Source organism: Zingiber officinale, chromosome 5B (assembly GCF_018446385.1).
Source record: "Zingiber officinale cultivar Zhangliang chromosome 5B, Zo_v1.1, whole genome shotgun sequence".
NCBI lineage: Eukaryota > Viridiplantae > Streptophyta > Magnoliopsida > Zingiberales > Zingiberaceae > Zingiber > Zingiber officinale.
This window is the reverse complement of record NC_055995.1, coordinates 4,226,191-4,245,780: the sequence shown is the minus strand read 5'-3', so window position 1 is coordinate 4,245,780 and position 19,590 is coordinate 4,226,191. Positions and strand designations below refer to the sequence as shown.

General features: G+C 44.0%; 3 protein-coding genes across 8 annotated transcripts; 1 reads left to right on the top strand and 2 right to left on the bottom strand.

The window, feature by feature from the left end:
• Window positions 1-2,627: 2,627 nt before the first annotated feature.
• LOC121983947 (pentatricopeptide repeat-containing protein At1g11290, chloroplastic-like) lies at window positions 2,628-6,987 on the bottom strand. 6 transcript variants are annotated; one of them, XM_042536658.1, is made up of 5 exons: window positions 4,715-6,987; window positions 3,899-4,595; window positions 3,388-3,673; window positions 2,924-3,273; window positions 2,628-2,769 (listed from the first exon to the last, which is right to left on the bottom strand). In XM_042536658.1, exon 1 carries the CDS (start codon window positions 6,927-6,929, stop codon window positions 4,845-4,847), a length of 2,085 nt encoding a protein of 694 aa, XP_042392592.1. In that variant the 5' UTR covers window positions 6,930-6,987; the 3' UTR covers window positions 2,628-2,769; window positions 2,924-3,273; window positions 3,388-3,673; window positions 3,899-4,595; window positions 4,715-4,844. The 6 variants fall into 6 exon arrangements, with proteins under 6 accessions (XP_042392592.1, XP_042392591.1, XP_042392589.1 ...); XM_042536657.1 differs by having other exon boundaries at window positions 3,388-3,602; XM_042536655.1 differs by having other exon boundaries at window positions 3,388-4,595.
• Window positions 6,988-12,085: 5,098 nt separating this feature from the next.
• Window positions 12,086-12,450, top strand: LOC121987983 (auxin-responsive protein SAUR32-like). The gene has a single exon (XM_042541684.1). The coding sequence runs from the start codon at window positions 12,086-12,088 to the stop codon at window positions 12,362-12,364; it is 279 nt and encodes a 92-aa protein (XP_042397618.1). The 3' UTR covers window positions 12,365-12,450.
• A 4,420-nt stretch (window positions 12,451-16,870) lies between these two features.
• LOC121983946 (probable inorganic phosphate transporter 1-8) lies at window positions 16,871-19,315 on the bottom strand. Its single transcript, XM_042536654.1, has 3 exons — window positions 19,193-19,315; window positions 18,123-18,749; window positions 16,871-18,055 (listed from the first exon to the last, which is right to left on the bottom strand). The coding sequence occupies exons 2-3, from the start codon at window positions 18,701-18,703 to the stop codon at window positions 17,023-17,025; spliced, it is 1,614 nt and encodes a 537-aa protein (XP_042392588.1). The 5' UTR covers window positions 18,704-18,749; window positions 19,193-19,315; the 3' UTR covers window positions 16,871-17,022.
• Between the last annotated feature and the right edge of the window lie 275 nt (window positions 19,316-19,590).

Below are 19,590 nucleotides of genomic sequence, written 5' to 3'. Positions count from 1 at the left end.
CTGGTACCCCGATGCTCGAGGTGGGTCCCACAAATGTATAAGCAATCAAATAATAGTACAACAATGAAGTAAATGTAGAACGAGTACGATGACGTACCCTGGCCCCGGGGGCCGCCCTCGGATGGGTCTGTGAGCTGATCGCGGTGCTGATCGAGTCGTAGTGGCCCGGACGAGTAAAGGGATGTGAGCCAGCTGAGGAGCCGAATATGGAGGCAACGACATGGAATCTGGTGCAGCATGGATCCAGCAGGCGGCATGTAAGCCAAGACATGACAATGGCACCTAAGCAAGAATATCACAACTGCTCGCAGGCCGGCATATGGCACGCAGGCCGGCTAATACCAATAACTCAATGGCTCGATGTCCGAAACACAACACACAAAGCATAGTACAAATCACGGAGGTTGTGGGTTGATCAATGGTTGTCGCTGGGAGTGGCCGAAGGGCGGCAGTGGCCACTAGAAGCGTCGACAGTGGCCGCCGGACTGGGCAGCGGCGGCTGGAAATGACGCCAAGGATGGCGGCGGCTGGCAAGGGCGACAAAGCTCGCAGAGACATCAACGCCTGCTGGACATGGTTGAGAGCCCTCGTGCACGAGGGCGAGGGGTTGCCGGCAGTGGGCATGGCCGGCGTCGGGGGCAGCACAGGTACCATCTGCGTATGCCTCTACTAGGATGGTCGGGCACGAGGAAGCCCACGCCGTAGGAGGCTTCCGGCAAGAGGAGAAGCAACGCCTCTGTTCCGGCTTGTGGCGGTCGCCAAAGGGGGAGGACGTGGGTGTCTTCCTCGCGGCGGCGACGGATCTCCGCCGACGGCGGCCTGGATCGACGAGGAGAAGGGAGAGAAGCAGGGGCAACCTCGCAGGAGATGGCCGACGCTGGGGACGCTGAAGAGGGGCGACGTCCTAGGCCATGGTCGTGGCTGTCGGCGAGAGGAGAGGGAGAGAAAAGGAGGCTGACGGTGGCGGCAGTAGCGGCGAACCCCGCGAGCCCCCCTGTTTCCTTTGCATGGCGGCGACGCTGGAGTGAAAAGGCCGGAGGAAAGGGGGTGGAGGAGAGGAGGAGGGGAGCACCGGCGGCTTTGTCGGCGCCGGCGAAGAGCGTGAGAAGGAGAGAGTCTTTCCTGGGCGGCGGAAAGAAGCACCCACCGGCCTCCTTTCACACGAACCAGCCTTCTCCCTGTTAATGCCCTAACGATAAAAAGACCAAACTGCCCCTCTCCCTTCTCCTAATTACCCCTATGCCCTCAGCCACATCCGCATCACTCTCTATGCACGACTCCGTCTCCCAAGCGTCCGGATCAGGTATAAATATGATTCTACTATATCCACCTTCATATTTAATTATATAAATACTCATATTTGATTATCTAATTATTTAATCGTGTCTAAAAAAAAATTCCTATATACTCTTCTTCATTTAGATTGGATATTAAATTCTACATTGGATTCATAAATTATCATTCCCAAGTCTACTTAAAATGGGATAGACAAAAGATAAAATTATGCTAATATGTTAGTAAAAAGTAAAATCCGCATTCCAATGGTCTCATACGATCAGCCTCACGACTATATGTGAGGAGATAAATCAAAAATATTTAGTTAACCAATACGAAAGAGAACTTTTTTTTTTATCTTGACGTTACAAGATTTAAATTCTTATCTTACCTTATGATAGTAACCCTGCTTCGTACTAGTGAATTTAATCATATCCTGAGATAAATTTTTGCTAATCCGATCATAACTGAGATAAGTTGATAAAAATTTATCACTTAAGGTCGAAGGTCAAATTTTAGGACGTAAATCCTTGTAGCGTGTAACTCCCACGTCTATTTATCTCCTCAGCCACCGTAGAGCCTGAGACGAACTGTTAAAGTATTGAGGACGACCGCTCCGCCTTTTACATGCGGAATGGACAGACGATGGTCCACGGAAATCGAATACGTAATTAATGCAATTATAGAAACTCTACATCTAAATAGAGAATATGTAATCCAGAATTTAAGATGAGGGCCATTAAAAATGGGATTTTTATTTTTTCAGATTTACTAACAATTTGATGTCTCCTCGTTTGTTCTCATCTCGACAATCATCTCCCTATTAATAATTCCTCCTCTCTGAGACCTCTCCGCACCGCGAGCCATGGAGGCCTCGAAGCACTACTGCTCCGGCGAGGAGACCTTCTCCTACCGTTGGTTCATCACCCTCGACAGCTCCTCCCTCGCCGTCGCAGACGGGGATGACGCCGCCTGCTCCTTCATCGAAATGGACCCCGCCGCCGCCGCTTCCACGCGTTGGACCATCGACGTCAACGGCTTCCACTTCGCCGCCGCCACCGCCGCACCCGGAACAGAGCCTTCCTTCCCCTACCCGTCGCTCCCGCCGCCGCCGCCGAATTCCAAACCGACAAGCCTCGAGCCCGGCGGTACTAAGTCGAAGCTCAAGTCGACGGTGCTCATCGACGGCGCCGCTTCGCTGAAGAGGATCCTGTGGACTTACTACCTCTGCCTCCTCGTGCCCCTCCGCAACAAGGTCAAAGGCTTGAGCTCGGCGATTCCGAAGAAGGCAGCGCGTAAGAGATGCGAGAGAAGCACGAGCAGTGGCGGCTCGAGAACGGGAATCGAGTGGTGCCGGAGCAATGCGGACGTTTCCGTCTACGACGCGATTCTTCACTGCAAGAAATCATACGGCAGCCTCTGAATCACGTCGCTTTGAATCTTAATTTCCAACTGTTGCAAAATCCATTCTGTACCCCTTTTATTTCGATGCATCTGAGCAAGTTTGTTAATGCAATATCAAAGTTAACTTCTCAAAAAAATCAAATCAGTTCGAGATCGAAGTTAATCGAGCGCAGTTGCCATCAAAACCTCCGTTGCTGATTGACGTCGAACGATCATTTACATTCTCTAAGAAATCAAATCATACCTCATAAGCAAAGCAGGTCTCCTTAATCCTTCGCTTAATCATTGAAATCCAATCAGTGGTGGTTATTCGCTCACTGCTCTATCACCGTTCAGCAGGGAAGGCCATCGCCAAGGAACAGAGACAAGCCATTCCAGGCCACGCTCTGTGTCCCCAGAAGAAGATGAGAGGAGAGACTTCAACATGGGGCCGAGCTGGCCGCGTGAGAAGGCCCACAAGGGGAGCAGGGAGAGAGATGGGGTGCGTCCTCCACCTGCCACTTGCTTCGTCATCTTCCCGAGCGAGGCGAGAAGGGCCGGGACCAGGCGTGGGATGGCGTGTCCGTGTCAGTCAGGGAGGAAACAGGATGGCCACTGGGGAAAACGTGAAGACAGATCAGATCAGTTTCACAATTTGGCAGCTTGCTCAGAGAATCTAATCGCAAAAAAGGTCTGTCAGGTTCCTGAAACACGTTCCAGTATATTTACCTTCTAAGTTCCAGCTGATCTCTGCAAGATTATCTTATAGAATAATCATTTTTGAAGGGAAGTAGGTAGTCAGTTGTGGACAAAGATCTTTGAACTGCTAGATGAAAACTTCTTTGCTATCATGAAAGGAGAAAGTACAAGCATGCATTTGACAGGAGAATAAAGAGCAAAGGGAATAGTTGATAGCCATGCAGCTGTTTGGCCCAAACGATATCCTACAGACATGAAAACTTCAGTTGTCCTACCGTGGACCAGGAGCATTGATTCAAAATATGCCCATCTTTATCTAGATTTAAATTCAGGGAACTAGTCAAATAACTGAACACAAAAGAACAAATTGGTATGCTATTGTTTCACTGCAATAAAGACTTGACTGATTTGACGAGTGACAACAAAAAACTTCACGAGCCGACATACAGGAAGTAGAAGAAATTAAGACTTAATAAAGAACTGTAATTGATATGGCGTGTGAATCAGAAGAAATTAGGACATAATTTGTAGGAAAAAGTACCTCTCATCAGTGAAAATAGGATTCTCCCGTAACATTAGAACTGTGAACCTGATGCTTTGGGATTCTCTTTATGTACCCTAAAGAATTGTTTTTTAGGTCACCCAAAAGAGATTCTTGATTCCACAGCACATGTTTCCACACCAATGTGTACATCGATGAACATTTTGTCTGCAAAGAGAAGGCAAATAACAATTCTTCCCTAGTTTTAGAAAGGAGTAGAAAAAGGACGGTAAGCAGAATAAATTCAATTTGTTGTTATACTGCCTTTCCTTATTCAAGCTACAAGATAAAAAGCCTAAAAACTTGCCAGTAATGCTTTATTCTTTTGCAAAATTCCTTCCTAAAGCTCATGGCTTCCTTCCTTTCTTAAAAGGACCAATCCGTCTCTTCAACCAAAAATTAAGCTAACTATAAAATTGCTCCTTGAATCACCAACCCATGTCCTTACGCTTCTTTTACTTGAGTTCACCAAACAAATATGATCATTTTTTTTTTCTATTCCGCATGTAGTAGCAATACGTTCAGTTTGGGGATTTCATCTAGATGGAACTTCTATGAAGCCATTTTCAGTTCCAGTGCAGCTCCAGATGCTGATGTTGCCACAAGCACAACTGTAGCGATCTTATTATTAACATGCTTCTTCCTAATAAAATAGATGTGAATTCCTTTGCTTCCACTTAGCAGATGGAACATGGAACTGCAGTGAACAGGAGCATAAAGAATCAAAGAAGAATAAGTAGGGATAGCTCACTAACAACCTTACAATGAACAATAAGTTTGCATAGAGGTAGAAAAAGGGAAGGGGGCAATGCTCACTAGTATCATCTTTCACAGCTGCTCCGTTTTTATAACTTGTTGAAAGAGCTTTAGTTCACTGATCAATCTATTCTCATTTTCACTTTCTGATTTAACTATATACACACATCAATTGTGACAATGAGCACCATCAGAGTGTCTCAACAAATCCATCTGTGATATGCTCCATGATAGTCCTCCAAACCTGATATATTCTATCAGTCTCTGGATGCCGTGTGTCTCCCACTATGAATTTAAACTTTTCCATGCCCCGCAACACAACATAACTCCAACCAGGCTCCTTTCTTGATCCCTCCCTTTTCATCTCAGCTCTCACCTTTGCAGCTTCATCCCATAGTCCAGCAGAAGCATATACATTTGATAATGCTACCCTCCAGACATTACTATCCGGTTCCATAACAGACAGCTCCGCAGCTGCTCTTTTTGCCATTTCAACATTCCGATGAATAACACAAGCACCTAACAGTGACCCCCAAATGGACGGACCTGGTTTGATAGGCATCTCTTCAATGAATTTCTCTGCCTCAATAATCTTTCCGCATCTCCCGAAGAGATCTACCACTGCAGCATAGTGCTCTATAGTTGGCTCAATTTCATAGTCCCTTTGCATGACTTTAAAGCACTCAAAGCCTTCCAATGGCAAGCCCGAATGACCACAAGCTGAAATAACATTGACAAATGTTACAGCATTTGGTTTATGTGTTTGTGCAAGCCTGAGATTTTTGAATACTTTTAAAGCTGAAGCTCCCTTTCCATGGATCCCATAAATCGAAATAATCGAATTCCAAGAACCAAGGTCTCTTACATCCATCTCCTGGAAAATCTGATTAGCAGAATTAACCCATCCTGACTTCCCATACATATCTATGAGAGCATTACAGACAAAAACATCTGAGTTGAACCCTGATTTGATGACTAAACCATGCAATATCTGCCCGTTCTCCAATGAGGACATCATGGAACAAGCTTGTATCGAACTGATTATGGTTACAAAGTCTGGCATTAACTCGCTTCCACTTGCAGCATGGAGCTGACTGAGGTAATCTAAGGATTCATCAGCATGATCGTTCTTCAGTAAACAGGAGATCATTGTGTTCCAAGATACAATATCTCTCTCCTCCATCCTTTGAAAAATAAAATGTGCTGACTCAATTTGCCCATGCTTTGCATACAAATCAATGACGGAGTTCTCTACAATGGTACAATGAAGGAAGCCCATCTTGAACACACGCCCATGAATGGCCTTGCCATGGTCCAAAGATCCTGTTTGGGTGCAACCATGGATAAGTGCCGCAATAAGATCAGGATCAAAACACTCATTCTCATTTGGCGAAAAGAATTGGTGGAAAACCTTCACACCCTCATAAAAAAATCCATTCTTGGCATACATTATGGCGAGAGACTTTGCAACAGGAATACAATGGTGGAGTTCCCACTTAATGAGGCAAGTATGGACAGCAGTAAACAAGCTTGGTCTTCCCAACAATGAGCAAGCCTGGATGACGCTCAACATCGTTACAATATTCGGCACGATGCCCTCTTCTAACATTTCAACAAACAGAACCAGTGCATTCTCAAACATGCCATGGAGAACGCAGCCCGATATGATGGTACTCCAAGAAACCACATCCCTGGAACTCAAACCACCAACAAGCCTCTCAGCATCCACGATAGACCCAGCCTTTGCGTACATATCGATCAAGGAGTTAGACACGAACACGTCGTATGCAAACCCAGAGGCGACCAGGTGACCGTGAAACATTCTCCCCATCCTCTCGTCCGTCAGCATCCCGCAAGCCCGCAAGACCGCTGCAGCCGTGAACTCATTGGGAGGAGGCGCTGTTTCCTCCGACAACATGTCCACGAAGACACCGATCGCGTCCGCCGCCGATCCGTTGAGGCAGTGCGCCGAGATGATGGTGGTCCAGGAAACGACATCTCTGCGGGGCATTCGGTCGAACAGGTCGAGTGCCCGGCCCAAGTGGCCGCATTTGGAGTAGGCGTCGAGGAGCGAGTTGGCGACGAAGAGGTGGGAGTGGAGTCCGGACTTGAGAAGCGCAGCGTGGGCGGACGCGGCGAGGTTGAGGTTTCTCCGGGCGGCGGAGAAGCCGATGAGGCGGACAGAGGCGGCGGAGTCGAGGAAGATGCTGCGTGGGTCGGAGACATTTGGGAGGAGAGGAAGAGAAGAGAGGAGAGATGGAAGAGAAGAGAGCATTTCGTCTGAATCTGATGCCGCGGCTTTACACGTGTACTTTTTGAGAAAGATGGGAATTGAGTATATTTTCATATTCAAATTTTAATTTCGATTTAAATTTTTTCCCTAAAATTCCTATTAATTTTTTTTTAAAAAAAACATAGTATTTATTTGGAACGGTCATAAAAGACCCCACCATTTTGGCAGTTACTTGAGATGGTCAGAAACTTATAATGCTCTAAACAACCCTCCAAAGTCACTGCAGCAAGTTATAATTTTTTTTTTCAGGCATTTTAAAGATAAAATATAAATTAAAATTTTTTAAAATTTGAAATATGATAATCAATTACCTTTTAAAATATAATCGATCGCAAATAAGAACAAACAAAGATTTCCTTTCAGATTTCTGGGATTATTCACAAGATTGATCCTTATTAATATATATCGCAGCCAACAAACTACAAAATGTGAACAATCTGCAACTGAAATCTCAGAAAACACTAGACGACTGTTTACTTTCCTCAAGCACAAAATACCTCAAAATTGTGAAGCACAAATGACATATTTAAGATGTAAATAAAATAGAAAAGAAATAAGAAGGTTTCTTACAAATGGTGATCATCATTCAGCTTCGATCATTCAGATCTGAGCACAGAGTGAAGCTGGATATTGGGGGGAATGAAGCCTGGTCCGAGATCTCCAAACACTATCAGTCAGAGCTGAGATTAGTTATATATCTGGATACCCCGAGCCAGACAACATTCCCCTCAAAGGAAAGCTTCATAGGATCTGATGATCATGGATGAAATCATTACCACAGAGAGACAGAGAGAGAGAGAGGAAGGAGGAGAAGGTGGTGGTGGTGGTGGAGGAGGAGGAAGAGGACAAACAGAATCAAGAGGGGATGGTTGGGGAAGGAAATGAGTAAAGACAATATAAATAGGACAGTTGGCGAAGAGTCCTTATTCAATGCACACAATTCTAGCTCTGTTATTTTGTGATATCAAAGAATGAATGATTTCAATTACTTCAATATATGTATGTGTGCATCAATCCTATGGCTCATCTCACTGCAGTCATCTGTATGCTCCTAAACAGTGTCATTCCCCTCTTCGCCTCTTCTCGGAATCCGGATCCTCTATCGGATTCCCTCTCAACTGGGTAGCTCAAATACAGAGAAGTTTCTGCTTCGACAGACACACCACCCTGCTCTGAATTCATTAATGGCTCGGCTCCAGAAATGTATTCATTCTGATGCTAACTTTATTAGGCGCAGGAGGTGGTGTCGCATTCCAGGGCCTCCCTCGAGGATTTAATGCTGGTTCAGTTCATATATTTGAGGAGGGTTTCAGGACTTGGAAAACGAGAGGTTGATCTGTAGGAGCAAGTTAAGAATTCAAAGGCGTGCTTGGAGACGGTGTCAGTGCTCCTTTCCTCGCTTGGTTTCCTGGTTACACGGTTTGAGCATGCCCGAAAGAATGCCATTTCGTCAGGTATTAGGCGATGGAGGGGACGTGCAAGAGCATCTGCATTAACTGATCCCATAATATAGAAACAATTATATACGTCATGTGTTTGCAGGATTCGAGAGGAGATGATGTGACGGCCACCCATCGATCCAGCGGGCCAACCTAAATATTTGAGCAAGAAAGCAGGTTGCATGGGGCCTGAAGCAGGGACACTAACTGCACTACTTGCTGTGCAGTACTGCACAGATGGATAGATTTCAAAGTGCTGAGGGGAAAATGCTTTTTTAGAATGATACACGGATGAGTATTGGGGCCTCTATGAAGGTTAAGATGATCAATAATCCTACATAGAAGGTGGAAACAGCCAAAGAGAGTCAACTGAGTCGCTTGAGAAGAATATTTAAGTGGCCTGTCATCCTTGGACCGATTCACTATCCGACTCAGCTCTCCTCTCTCAATTGTGGTTCACTTAGCATTTAGTTCCGATGTTTTGAGTCACTTCCATTTAGCTGGTACTTTAGTCGGTCCATCAGACTCTAGAGACTTAACTCTCTAATCTAATATTAGAAATGTGAATGGAATAAAGAGGTAAAAATAAATAGACTCAATTATGCATGAGTTGTTAGTTCTATATTAGAAATCTTTTAGTTTTATTGTTAGATTAAATTATGGCACATGCATATATGTTGTAAACATATGCATAAGGAGAGACTCTTTCACATGTGGATGTGCAGGGGTGAGTGCAAATTCAACCCGTACTGTACTGAACCAAGATTGATTTGTGTACGAGCACGACCTGCCACCTGAATTTTTTTTTATCTACTCAGGAGTGCAGCGGAACCATTAATGTGAAATTAATGATGATTCTGTAATGTATCGACATTAATAGTGACATTAAACTCATTAATGGTGACTTTGTAACGTTTCGTTATTAATGACAATATTAAATCCATTAATAATGATTCTATAACGTCTCTTAATGAAGATATTAATCTCATTAATTGCGACATTAAATCCAATATTAAATGACCATATAATTTTGAGATCTTGAGCAAAGGATAGAGAGTAGCGGAAGATAAGCAAAAGAAAAAACGAAAAAAAGAGCAAGAAACGAACCTCTGTTCACCCGTATTCTCCCATAAAACTCCCTTATGCTATATTTACTCTAGAGTGTGGATGAGGAAAGGAAAGGAATCAATGATAGAAAGTTATCTTTGGAGGAAGAGAAAAGAAAGGGTGAAGAAATCTTTTCCTTTGCATACTTGTTTACCTTGATAGAGGAAGGTGAATACTTATGATGTAATTTTGTAAATAAAAAAGGGTGCATGCGTCATTTTTTTGGTACATAGTGTAATTTTGTGAGTTAAAAAGGTTACATGCGTTATTTTTTTTTGTATATGGGGTAATTTTGTGAATGCAAAAGAGGTGCATGCGTCATTTTTTTTTCCATCCGCTGCTTTCCGTCCGATTTTGAGGTGATCGATTTTGGCTCCAAAATTATCCGCTGATGGATTGCGTTACTTTTCCTTCGGAAAATTTTAATGAAGTAAACGACGGAAACTTTTTCACCGTGGAAACTTTTCCTTAATTTTACTTTCCACTCTTCCAAGTAAACAGAGCCTTAGTCAACCAACCCGTGCTTGGTTGCATGTGTGATTTTACCGTTATATCATGAAAAACAGACGATCCGAGAAAACCTCAAAGCACAGTTGGAAGTGGGACGAATTTGTTTCAAGAAAATTGCATTAAATGCTCGGTATCATAGTCAACGAATTCACTTCCCGACTTACCGATCAACTTTCGATTTTGTTATGCACCGCATCAACTCCGTAACTCGGACCAACGAAAGCTTGGCAAAACCAACCTCACTGGCAGTCTGAGATTATCTGCTCAGGTCATCTCAGTAAATAAGTTAGAATTGATTTTGTGTAATTTCAATTCAATAATTTTCTAGAATATCTCCTGCAACAAATTATCCAACATTTATTACTCTGCTCACCTCTCGTTTGTCCACCCGACTCCAAGGGCTCAGCTCTTTGATTTAGTGCTCTGCTTACCTCGAGTCGGTCCACCCGACTCTAGAGACTCATCTCCTGATTCAGTGCTACGCACACCTCTAGTTGATCCACTTGACTCAGGGGCTTACCGCTTCGAGCTAGTGCTCTACTCACCTCCAATAGGTCCACTTGACTCCAAGAGCTCAACTCTTCAATCCAATGCTCTATTCACCTCTATTTGGTCCACTCGACTCTAGAGACTCAATTCCTCCGACAACCTGCAACAACTTGCTCAAGTTTCTAATATTACTTAATGGGTCATGCACTTAGGCCTGATGGACCCCCTATCTCGTGGGCATCATAAATGCTACGACATGTGAATTATCAGAGCACGTGGAGCGGTATGTGGCAAAAGGCGAATACGCTCACCCCCAGTGTCCCCGTCAGCCCGCCCAAGACTAATACAGAGGAGGTAAATCACGGTGACTAAGAAGGCAAATGACAGGTGGAGTAAAAACTAAGATAAGGTAAACTTTTTATAGTGATTGACCCCACCACTGAGCGGCCTCATATCCCAGAAACCCCAGAAAGAATTTTTTTAGGGAGGCACAATGCCACTTTGCTGCTAAGAGGACTTGAACACGGTACCTCAGGCAACATTTTGCAAATATTGCATTTTATTTGTTGCTAAGAGGATTCGAACCCGGCACCTCAGGCAATGTGATATCAATGTGGAGTGGTATGATTATATAAGATACGGAGTATGGATGATCACATATAGTGAAGATATAATGATGGGATGTTTTCTTTATCATGACACGATGTCTAATTAACGAAGAGAGAATATCATTTCAACATTGTTATAGAAGGAGTCCATCTTCTTAGGTAAAGATATGCTTTCATATGCAAAAACTACAACGTGCATTCCTTTTCGCCGTTAATTTCCTCCATTTCTCCACGTCGAGATTAACTTTAGTGGAGTGGCTGAGTTAGGGCACAATTGACCTCGATTTTAACTCTCCTCTCAAGCTTTGTAGTCGCTTTGGATGATCCGGCTCCTCTCTCTTCATCCTCTTTGGCGTGCAACGAGTTCGTCAATACAGAAGATAAACACATGGAACAATAAACTTTTAGAATAATGCTTTAACTAGAACATTTGAACTTTGACTAGACGTAGATTGTTGAAACTCTCTGATAATTCTTAATCAATAAATGTGATATCACAGGTAAAGGATGGTCGATTCAATAGGATTGCCTTCGGAAATCGGGAGTGGTAAATTCAGACTTTACCATTCAAGTCACTGAACCCGTGCCGGTTGAACCGGTTCTATCGCATCATCACGACGTCACCGCCGCCGTGTGGGAGAGTCGACCGCCTTGCTTTAGCCGATCGGCGCGGGCTGGAGCGGGCGATTCGGATCCATGAGTTCTTGTCGGATCCAATCTCGCCGGAGGGGTGGAAACAGGAATCGCCGCGTTCGTTGACCAGCCTTGTTTCAATTCAATTCCGTCTCTTCCCTGGACCGAGCTGCAGGTGGAATTGGATGAGTGATTCACGTGAAGACGACAAGGCATCCGAATTCCAAGCAGGATTAAGCAAGCAATCATGGCGAAGTCAACCCCTGCTCAATCTGCAAGTATAAATATCCCCGAGGCCTTCCCATAAGCTGCTCATTCCATACCAACTCAAGTAGCAGAAATGAATAGAATCATGCCGCAGCAGCAGGAGAGTAAGGGAGAGGCGCCGGTGCCGGCGAAGGGGCGGGTGACGGTGAAGGTGGGGGAGGAGCAGCAGCGGTTCGAGGTTCCGGTGGAGCACCTCAGCCACCCGCTGTTCGCGGAGCTCCTGGCGGAGGCCGCGGAAGAGTACGGGTTCAGCCAGCCGGGAGTCATCGCCATCCCCTGCGCCGTCGACCGCTTCCGCCAAGTCGAGGAGATGATCGAACGTGGCCACTGCGGCGGCCACCGCGACCATGCTCCCTTCGATTGACATATGACAGAAAAGGAGCTGTTGTTTAATCATGTTCTTAAATTTGTATATATATTCACTGCTGAATATATTTGGAGGAAAAGATTGTTCCAAAATGAATATAACCAGTTATTTTAAGATGAAATTTACTTCATTCAAACTCTATCAAAGCTAGACTTGTTTGTATTGATACAAAGCATCTAATTATACTGAACCCTTTTTGACTAGGATAGATCATTATTTAAATTATAGTGAACAATCTTGGGTAATTCATGGTATATCTTGGGAGGAAGTTTTGATGAAGCATGTGCAAACTGCAAACACATTCGCATCTAATTTGTCTTCTACATGTTCCAGGAGGCTGTAGTCGAAGACTAGCAATTAATAGATAGTGTGCTACAACTCACTTCGACTTTCTCTAGGAAGATTGAGCAATCTGCACATGCCTACCCGTCTACTTCTCTATTTCTTAAAGCAAAGAAATTTGATATGGTGAATAATGTAGGCCCGGGAGTTAAAGGTCATAGTGAAAAAAAACATGCAGATTGATATGATGATTAAAGTCAGGAAGAGTTTAATAATCAGGGATAATTATACTACCCGGCCGAGTTCCTTACATGAATGTGGGACAAGGTAGATCGACTGACTCTAAGTGAATGAATATTTTATTTAATCGGACATCTCGTCCAATCATATCGCGAGTATTTTTGATTTGATGGGATCCGGAGTCTCCCTGATTTGATCGGACCCTCTATAACTATTTCTTGATCGGACTTCTTGTCCGATCGGAGCCCGAGTCCTCAATAATTGGAGGTAATCATGATACCCGAGTTTCTCCCGACATTTTATCCGATCAGATGTTTCGTCCTTACGGATCCCAAGTATTAGTTTGATGAGAGTCCGAGTCTTCTTGGTCTGATCGGACCTATTACCCGACCGGACTCCTCGTCTGATCAAAGGTCGAGTCCTTGAGTTGTCTGACCTTCCGCAGCCAACCAGACCCGATACAAAAATGACTCCCAATCGGATAACAAAAGGGACTCGACGGGTCCATCGTTGGAGTGTACCAATGGCCCAACAACTCCCTTTTTGTCGTCTTGCATAACCGTTGTCAAAAAATCGTTAGAATATTTCATGTGTGATTTGTACGGCGGAAGTTTCTATCCTGTAGGCGTAGAGGTTGTGGGTATTCATCATGTCCGGAATCTGAGTCAGATGAAGGTCAGGTGAGTTATTGCTGGCGTTAACGGAGGGACGACTGAGACACCTTTCTCGTATGCGCTTCCAAAAAGGGACTCTCATGTGGTGCTGACGAACGACGATAACTAAGCCGACGGTACCTGAGCTCTGCGCACACTCAGACAAGCACACAGACGTTAGAAGCCAGAAACTAGGGAAAAAGTTCCCGAAGCAGGCCCCCCGATGCTCAAGTCATGTACTTTTTCTCTAAAAGAACAGTGTACGAAAGAAAAGTAGAAGACAAGTACGAATGTGCGAGAGAGCGTACCAGCGCAAGGGAGAGAACCTCCCTTTATATGACAGTGTGTACTTCTGGAGGTTGGCCGATATCAGAGAATGTCGAGTGTTAGGCCCTATCAAGTGATGGAGGACACGTGTCATCCTCCTGTAGGCTGAAGGAAGCTTCCATTCGCAGATGACCACCGATCATTAGATATTCTCTGACACGCAACGATTATTCTCTGACAAGCGATTATGATTCTCTGACCCTGTTATCATGTAGCGCCTTCTGTCCCGACCAGATATGAATAAGGTATCTCGGGATGCTCAGTCGGGTATACCACCTGACCTAAACTATGGGGGGCCAGGAGTTGTGGAGAGATCGTCCAAGAACCGATCGGGAGTTGGCTGACCGAGAGTTTAGTTCATTCAGAGCACTATACCTAGGTACAACCAAGTCATGAGAGCCCGGTCAGTTAGATTCAGGTCAGGTATCACCCCGACAACCTATCTGTATTAGACCAAGGTGTCTCAGATTTGGAGTTCCAGTCTATGAGAACCCGATCGAGAATCTTGTTGCTGACATCGTCACCCGGTCCTATCTCCTCTTTTCATACCTATTGATTGTCACGTCCCCTTGACTTTTAACTGTCACACCCCCTTGATTTCTAACTGTCACGTCCCCTTGACTTCTGATTGTTATGCCCCCTTAACTTCTGACTGCATAACCTTATCAGACCCCACCATTATGCACTGTATCAAGTATAATTTAGGAAAAATTGAAGTGTGTTAGATTAGTTGGCCACATTTTAGAAATATATTGATATTCGTGTAGAGAAAAAATAACATTATATAAAGGATCTCTATTTATAGATGTAGGTACGTTTTGCTATCAAAATTTACTGTTCGTAGCCACTATCCTTCCTTCATTTCTTTAGCTCCTTGTTTAATTTAAGCATCGGAGTGTCTACGTTGGGAACCCCTCCTTAGCCCGGTAGCTATCATTTTCTTTCTCCTTTGTAACTTTTTGACACGCAAGCTCACTTGTATTACTAGGTCCCTCTTACCTGAAATCTTTCTATGATTAACCTCGAAGCTACCTGTTTAGCACATCACCTCCCCGATGATTTAATACAGGATCAGAATTATTCTTAATGTTTCTTCTTCATTCTTAAACTTCAAACTTCAGTTATTATTATTGTTAAATGTTGTGTAAAAGCTAATTTCTCCAGCATTGATGCTTCTCTATCTCTAGTGATTCTTTCTGCTTTTGTATGTGAATGCATTTGCTGTGGACAATTTAAATAGAAACTCTTTTCTCCTCCTAGTGAGGAATCCAATCTCTTTCCACCTCTCTCTCTGACGTAGCAAACATAGTTGTCAGAATTTTTGTCTTGACAACTTTCTTTCACAAGTCATCAATGACACTCAATGTTTGAACACTAAAATTATTTGGATGTGTTTATATAATTCACACTAATAGATATAGAAGAATCTTCAAAAATGCCTTTTAATGTTTACTAGTTTTTAAATTTTAAGACTTCCTCTATAATAACCTAGTTTCTTTTGAAACTCTATGACATTCTCATAATGAATAATTATGCACTTGATCATCGATGCAGTCCAAATCCTTTTCCCTCTTTTGTAACTTAAGTTTTTTTACTACTCTTGTCTATCCAAATAGAGCTTTTGATTTTGCAGGAAAGTTCAAATTAAGTAAGCTCTATCTTCCAAAATGCTTCGATTAGGTCTCTCATTTTTTTTAAAGGAAAAAAATACCATTCATTTTGTTTTCTTTTCAAACGAACTAGATATTATACTCCTTTTTAAAGAAGAAGTAACCTAAGCATTTAAAGCGTATAAGATGAGCAATTTTATGACTTGTTAATTCAGCTAACAAAAATTCAAATCTAACATGTTTTCTTAAACCTAGTTTACAATTTTACATTTTAAAATTTAGTATAACCATAACAAAGTAAGCTAATTAATATTCAATCTAAGACTTCTTCCAAACTATGAGGAAATACAGGTCGAGATTTGTCGACGATAATTGGATTAGTCAAATCAATCGAACGGGTCTGACTAGGAGTTCTATATACAAAATCATCATCTTCACTTTTACTTTGGCCCTTTAAATAACATCAGTTGATTATACTCATTTAGTCTCCATTAGTAGATATCAAATTATTTTGTCCCTTTATTTTGTCTACTAATGCTGAAATTTTTGACACACATAACAACTGAAACAGACATGATACCAAACTTTTTATTTTGAGTTTGATTAGTTCACATATATACCTAACTTATAGTAAGTTTCATATGCTAAAGATATAGTACCAAGTCAAAGCTAGCACATATAGTTTTAGGCATCAACACAATAAAGGTGTCTCTTAATTAAGCATGATTTATTAAGGTTTCTATCACGTTTATCATGCAACACTGTTAACTTTGACTGAAATCTTTTCACTTGTATTATCTAAACATGATAAACGCTTGTAACTTGCTTCCATACAGAATTCAAAAAGATATTTATAAAGAAATATTTGGTTAAGAAGCTTTAGAGGTTTGACTAAATTCATTCCCATCAATTTCTTTATACATGCCCTTAAAATTTAAATGTTATCGAGCGTTTAAAATTTATTTGATAAAGTAATTTAGTCAAGCTGAATTTAAAATAAATCAAGCGTTTAAATTGATGATTCAAATTTGACTTGATTTATTTTTTATAACTTGATCTTGTTTGAAACTTGACTTGAGTTTAATTTATTCAAATGTTATCGAATTCTCAATTCAAACTTACCTTAAACTTGATTAAATTTGATTCATTTAGATATTATTAAACTCTCAATTTAAGATTATTTGATTGTTTAAAATATTTATTTAATATATTGATAAGAATTTTTATTAAATTTATTTCATTAGTTTAACGAGATATTAAAATTTATTTATTTAATTAATGTTATGTATATTGAAGCTTACCCATGCCTACAAACACTTATTTACCCCTTCTTAAATTTAAGATATCAACCTCACAAGATTACTCGTTTAACAAAGGTAAACAAAATATCATGCAATGCAAAAAGAGTAGTGTTTATTCATTTTATCACACTGCTGCCTGCGATAGGCTACCAAGTTTTAGTTGCTTTATCGAGGAACACCTTCACGGAGTACCACAGAAGGAAGAGACTAAAACTGTCGTCTTTCACAAAATGACAAAAATCCTAAACGGGGATTGTTTTGCTGGGAGCTGCGGCGGCTTCCGTCTCCTGCTCGCCCTCGTTCTCGCCGGACATTTCCTCCAGAGACTTCCCCTTCGACTCCGGCACCAAGAAAGTGAAGAGGAGGCCCAGTAGGTTGCAGACGGCCAGCACGAAGAGCGCGTTCCGGACGCCGATGCCGGCCGGATAGCCCTTGTCGCGCTTCGCTGGGTCCCTGCTCTGCGCCGCGTACTGGAACCCGAACGCCCCCACGATGGCCCCGGCCTTCCCCGCCGCCGCCGAGATACCGTGGCAGGTCGACCGCAGGCGCGCCGGGAAGATCTCCGCAGGCACGATGAACGTCGTGCTGTTCGGCCCGAAGTTGGCGAAGAAGAAGGTCAAGGCGTACATGAGGACGAAGCCGATGTGGTTGCCCGGCGTGGTCCAGTGGTGGTAGGGCACGGCGAGGCAGAGCATGAAGACGGTCATGAAGAAGAAGCCCATGACCTGGATGGTGAACCGGCCGATGATGTCGATGAAGGCGACGGTGAACCAGTAGCCCGGCACGGTGCCGCAGAGCGCGATGAGGGTCTGGGCGCGGGCGATGCGGTAGACCTCCTCGATGGCGTTCATGGTGGCGGCCTTGGGGATCCAGTTGATGGCGCTGAAGATGTCCTTTTGGAACAGGTTCTGGCTGTAGAAGGCGATGTCGAGGAGGAACCAGGTGGTGGTGGTGCCGAGGAGGTGCAGGCCGTGGCGCCGGGCGAACTCCCTCGAGAAGAGTCCGAAGTTATTCGCCTTCTTCGAGGTCAGCTGCTCCACCTTTTCCTGCTCCTCCACGATTTCCACCTGGAGGACCCTCGACATGTCGGCGGCCGCCTGCTTCGCGTTCTTCGCCACCAAGGCGGTGTACCGCGCCGTCTCCGGCATCTTCATCCGCCAATAGTAGGTCAGCACCGCCGGCGCAGCGCCGAGCATGAGAATGATTCGCCAGACGTAATCGGCTTCGGGCACGGTCGAGCCGGCGCGGTCCACCGCGTAAGGCGGCGCGTCGAACCTGTTCGATGGAATGCGCGTGAGGCGATATCAACTAATAATGGAGAACTATTGATCGAAGACGGAACCTGCTATTGAAGCCGGCGGAGAATATGAGGGCGACGATGCCGCCGGTGATTATGCCGAAGCCCTGCATGGCAAAGACGGCGGCGATGAAGGCGCCGCGCGTCTTCTTGTTGGCGTACTCGGACATGATGGTGGCGGAGAGCGGGTAGTCTCCGCCGATACCGAAACCGAGCCAGAAGCGGAAGAAGCAGAGCGTGGCCATGACGCCCTTAGCGGTGTGGCCGAAGGAGAGGCCGGAAGCCACGGAGCAGATGACCATCAGCATGAGAGTCATGCCATACACCTTCTTGCGGCCCAACTTGTCGCCGAGCCAGCCGAAGAAGAGCTGGCCGGAGAGCGTGCCGCAGAAGGCGACGCCGTTGACGGCGGCGGAGATGTTGGGCGGCAGCGTGCCCGGCTTTTCAGAGGTCGGATCGAAGTAGTAGATGCGGCCGAGGAGCTTGGTGACGAGGGAGATGCAGAAGAGATCGTAGGCGTCGGTGAAGAAGCCCATGCCGGCGACGATGATGGCGGTGAAGTGGTACCACTGCGTCTTCGCCGCGTCCAGCGCGTGCAGCACTTGCAGGTTGTCTCCTCCTGCCATTGCTCTGCTCTTCCTCAGCTGTTAATCCTTCCTTCTCAACGCACAACTGCACATGATTAGCAGCGACAGTCTCAGCACTATAGAACACGACGCAGAACAAATCTCTTTACATCCTTCAGAGCCAATCTAATTTCATAACATACACAATATCTTCACTGGAAATCTCATAAAAACAGAGAACCATGAACTCAAAAGAACAGAAAAGAAAAAAGGAAAAAAAAAGTTGAATCCAAACCAGATGATTCCCAAAAGGAATATACTAACCAATCAAAAAAGCATACATCCGGAAAGAAGTGGGTCATGAGAACATACAAAAAGGACACAACAAAACCAAAGTGAAATATGAGCAACAGGAACAAGGGAGATGAAGTGAAGTCAACCAAAAAACCAGATAACCATGAAATTAAGCTTGAAGAGAAAGCTTAGATCTCTTCAAGAAAGTGCACGAGTTGGAGGAAGCTACTGAAGTGTAATTCGATAGGTGTGTACCTGGTCTTTGCTTGTTGGGATTGGGGAAGATGAAGGCGAAGAAGAAACGCAGAAGATGAGTAGATATGTGGGCTTTGCCATGGGGAAGGGCGAGGCATTAAATAGGCGTTGGAAAATGCGCTGGAGAAGACGATGATCTATTAATTAACAATTAGGCAAGGAATAAGTTCCATTTTAACCCGAAAAATTAGCTCCACTTTACATGATGGCCTTCCACTGTGCGCAAGTGGTCATCAAAGCCACTCTCTACGTCTCGTTCAACTCCATGTCTTCATGGTTTTATTTTTGTTTTTTTTTTTTCCTTATTTTGTTCCCATCATCAAAGCCACCACTGCGCCATTGTGTTAGGAATATGGCAATGGAAATGTCAAGTTAAGCAATGAAATGACAAACAATGA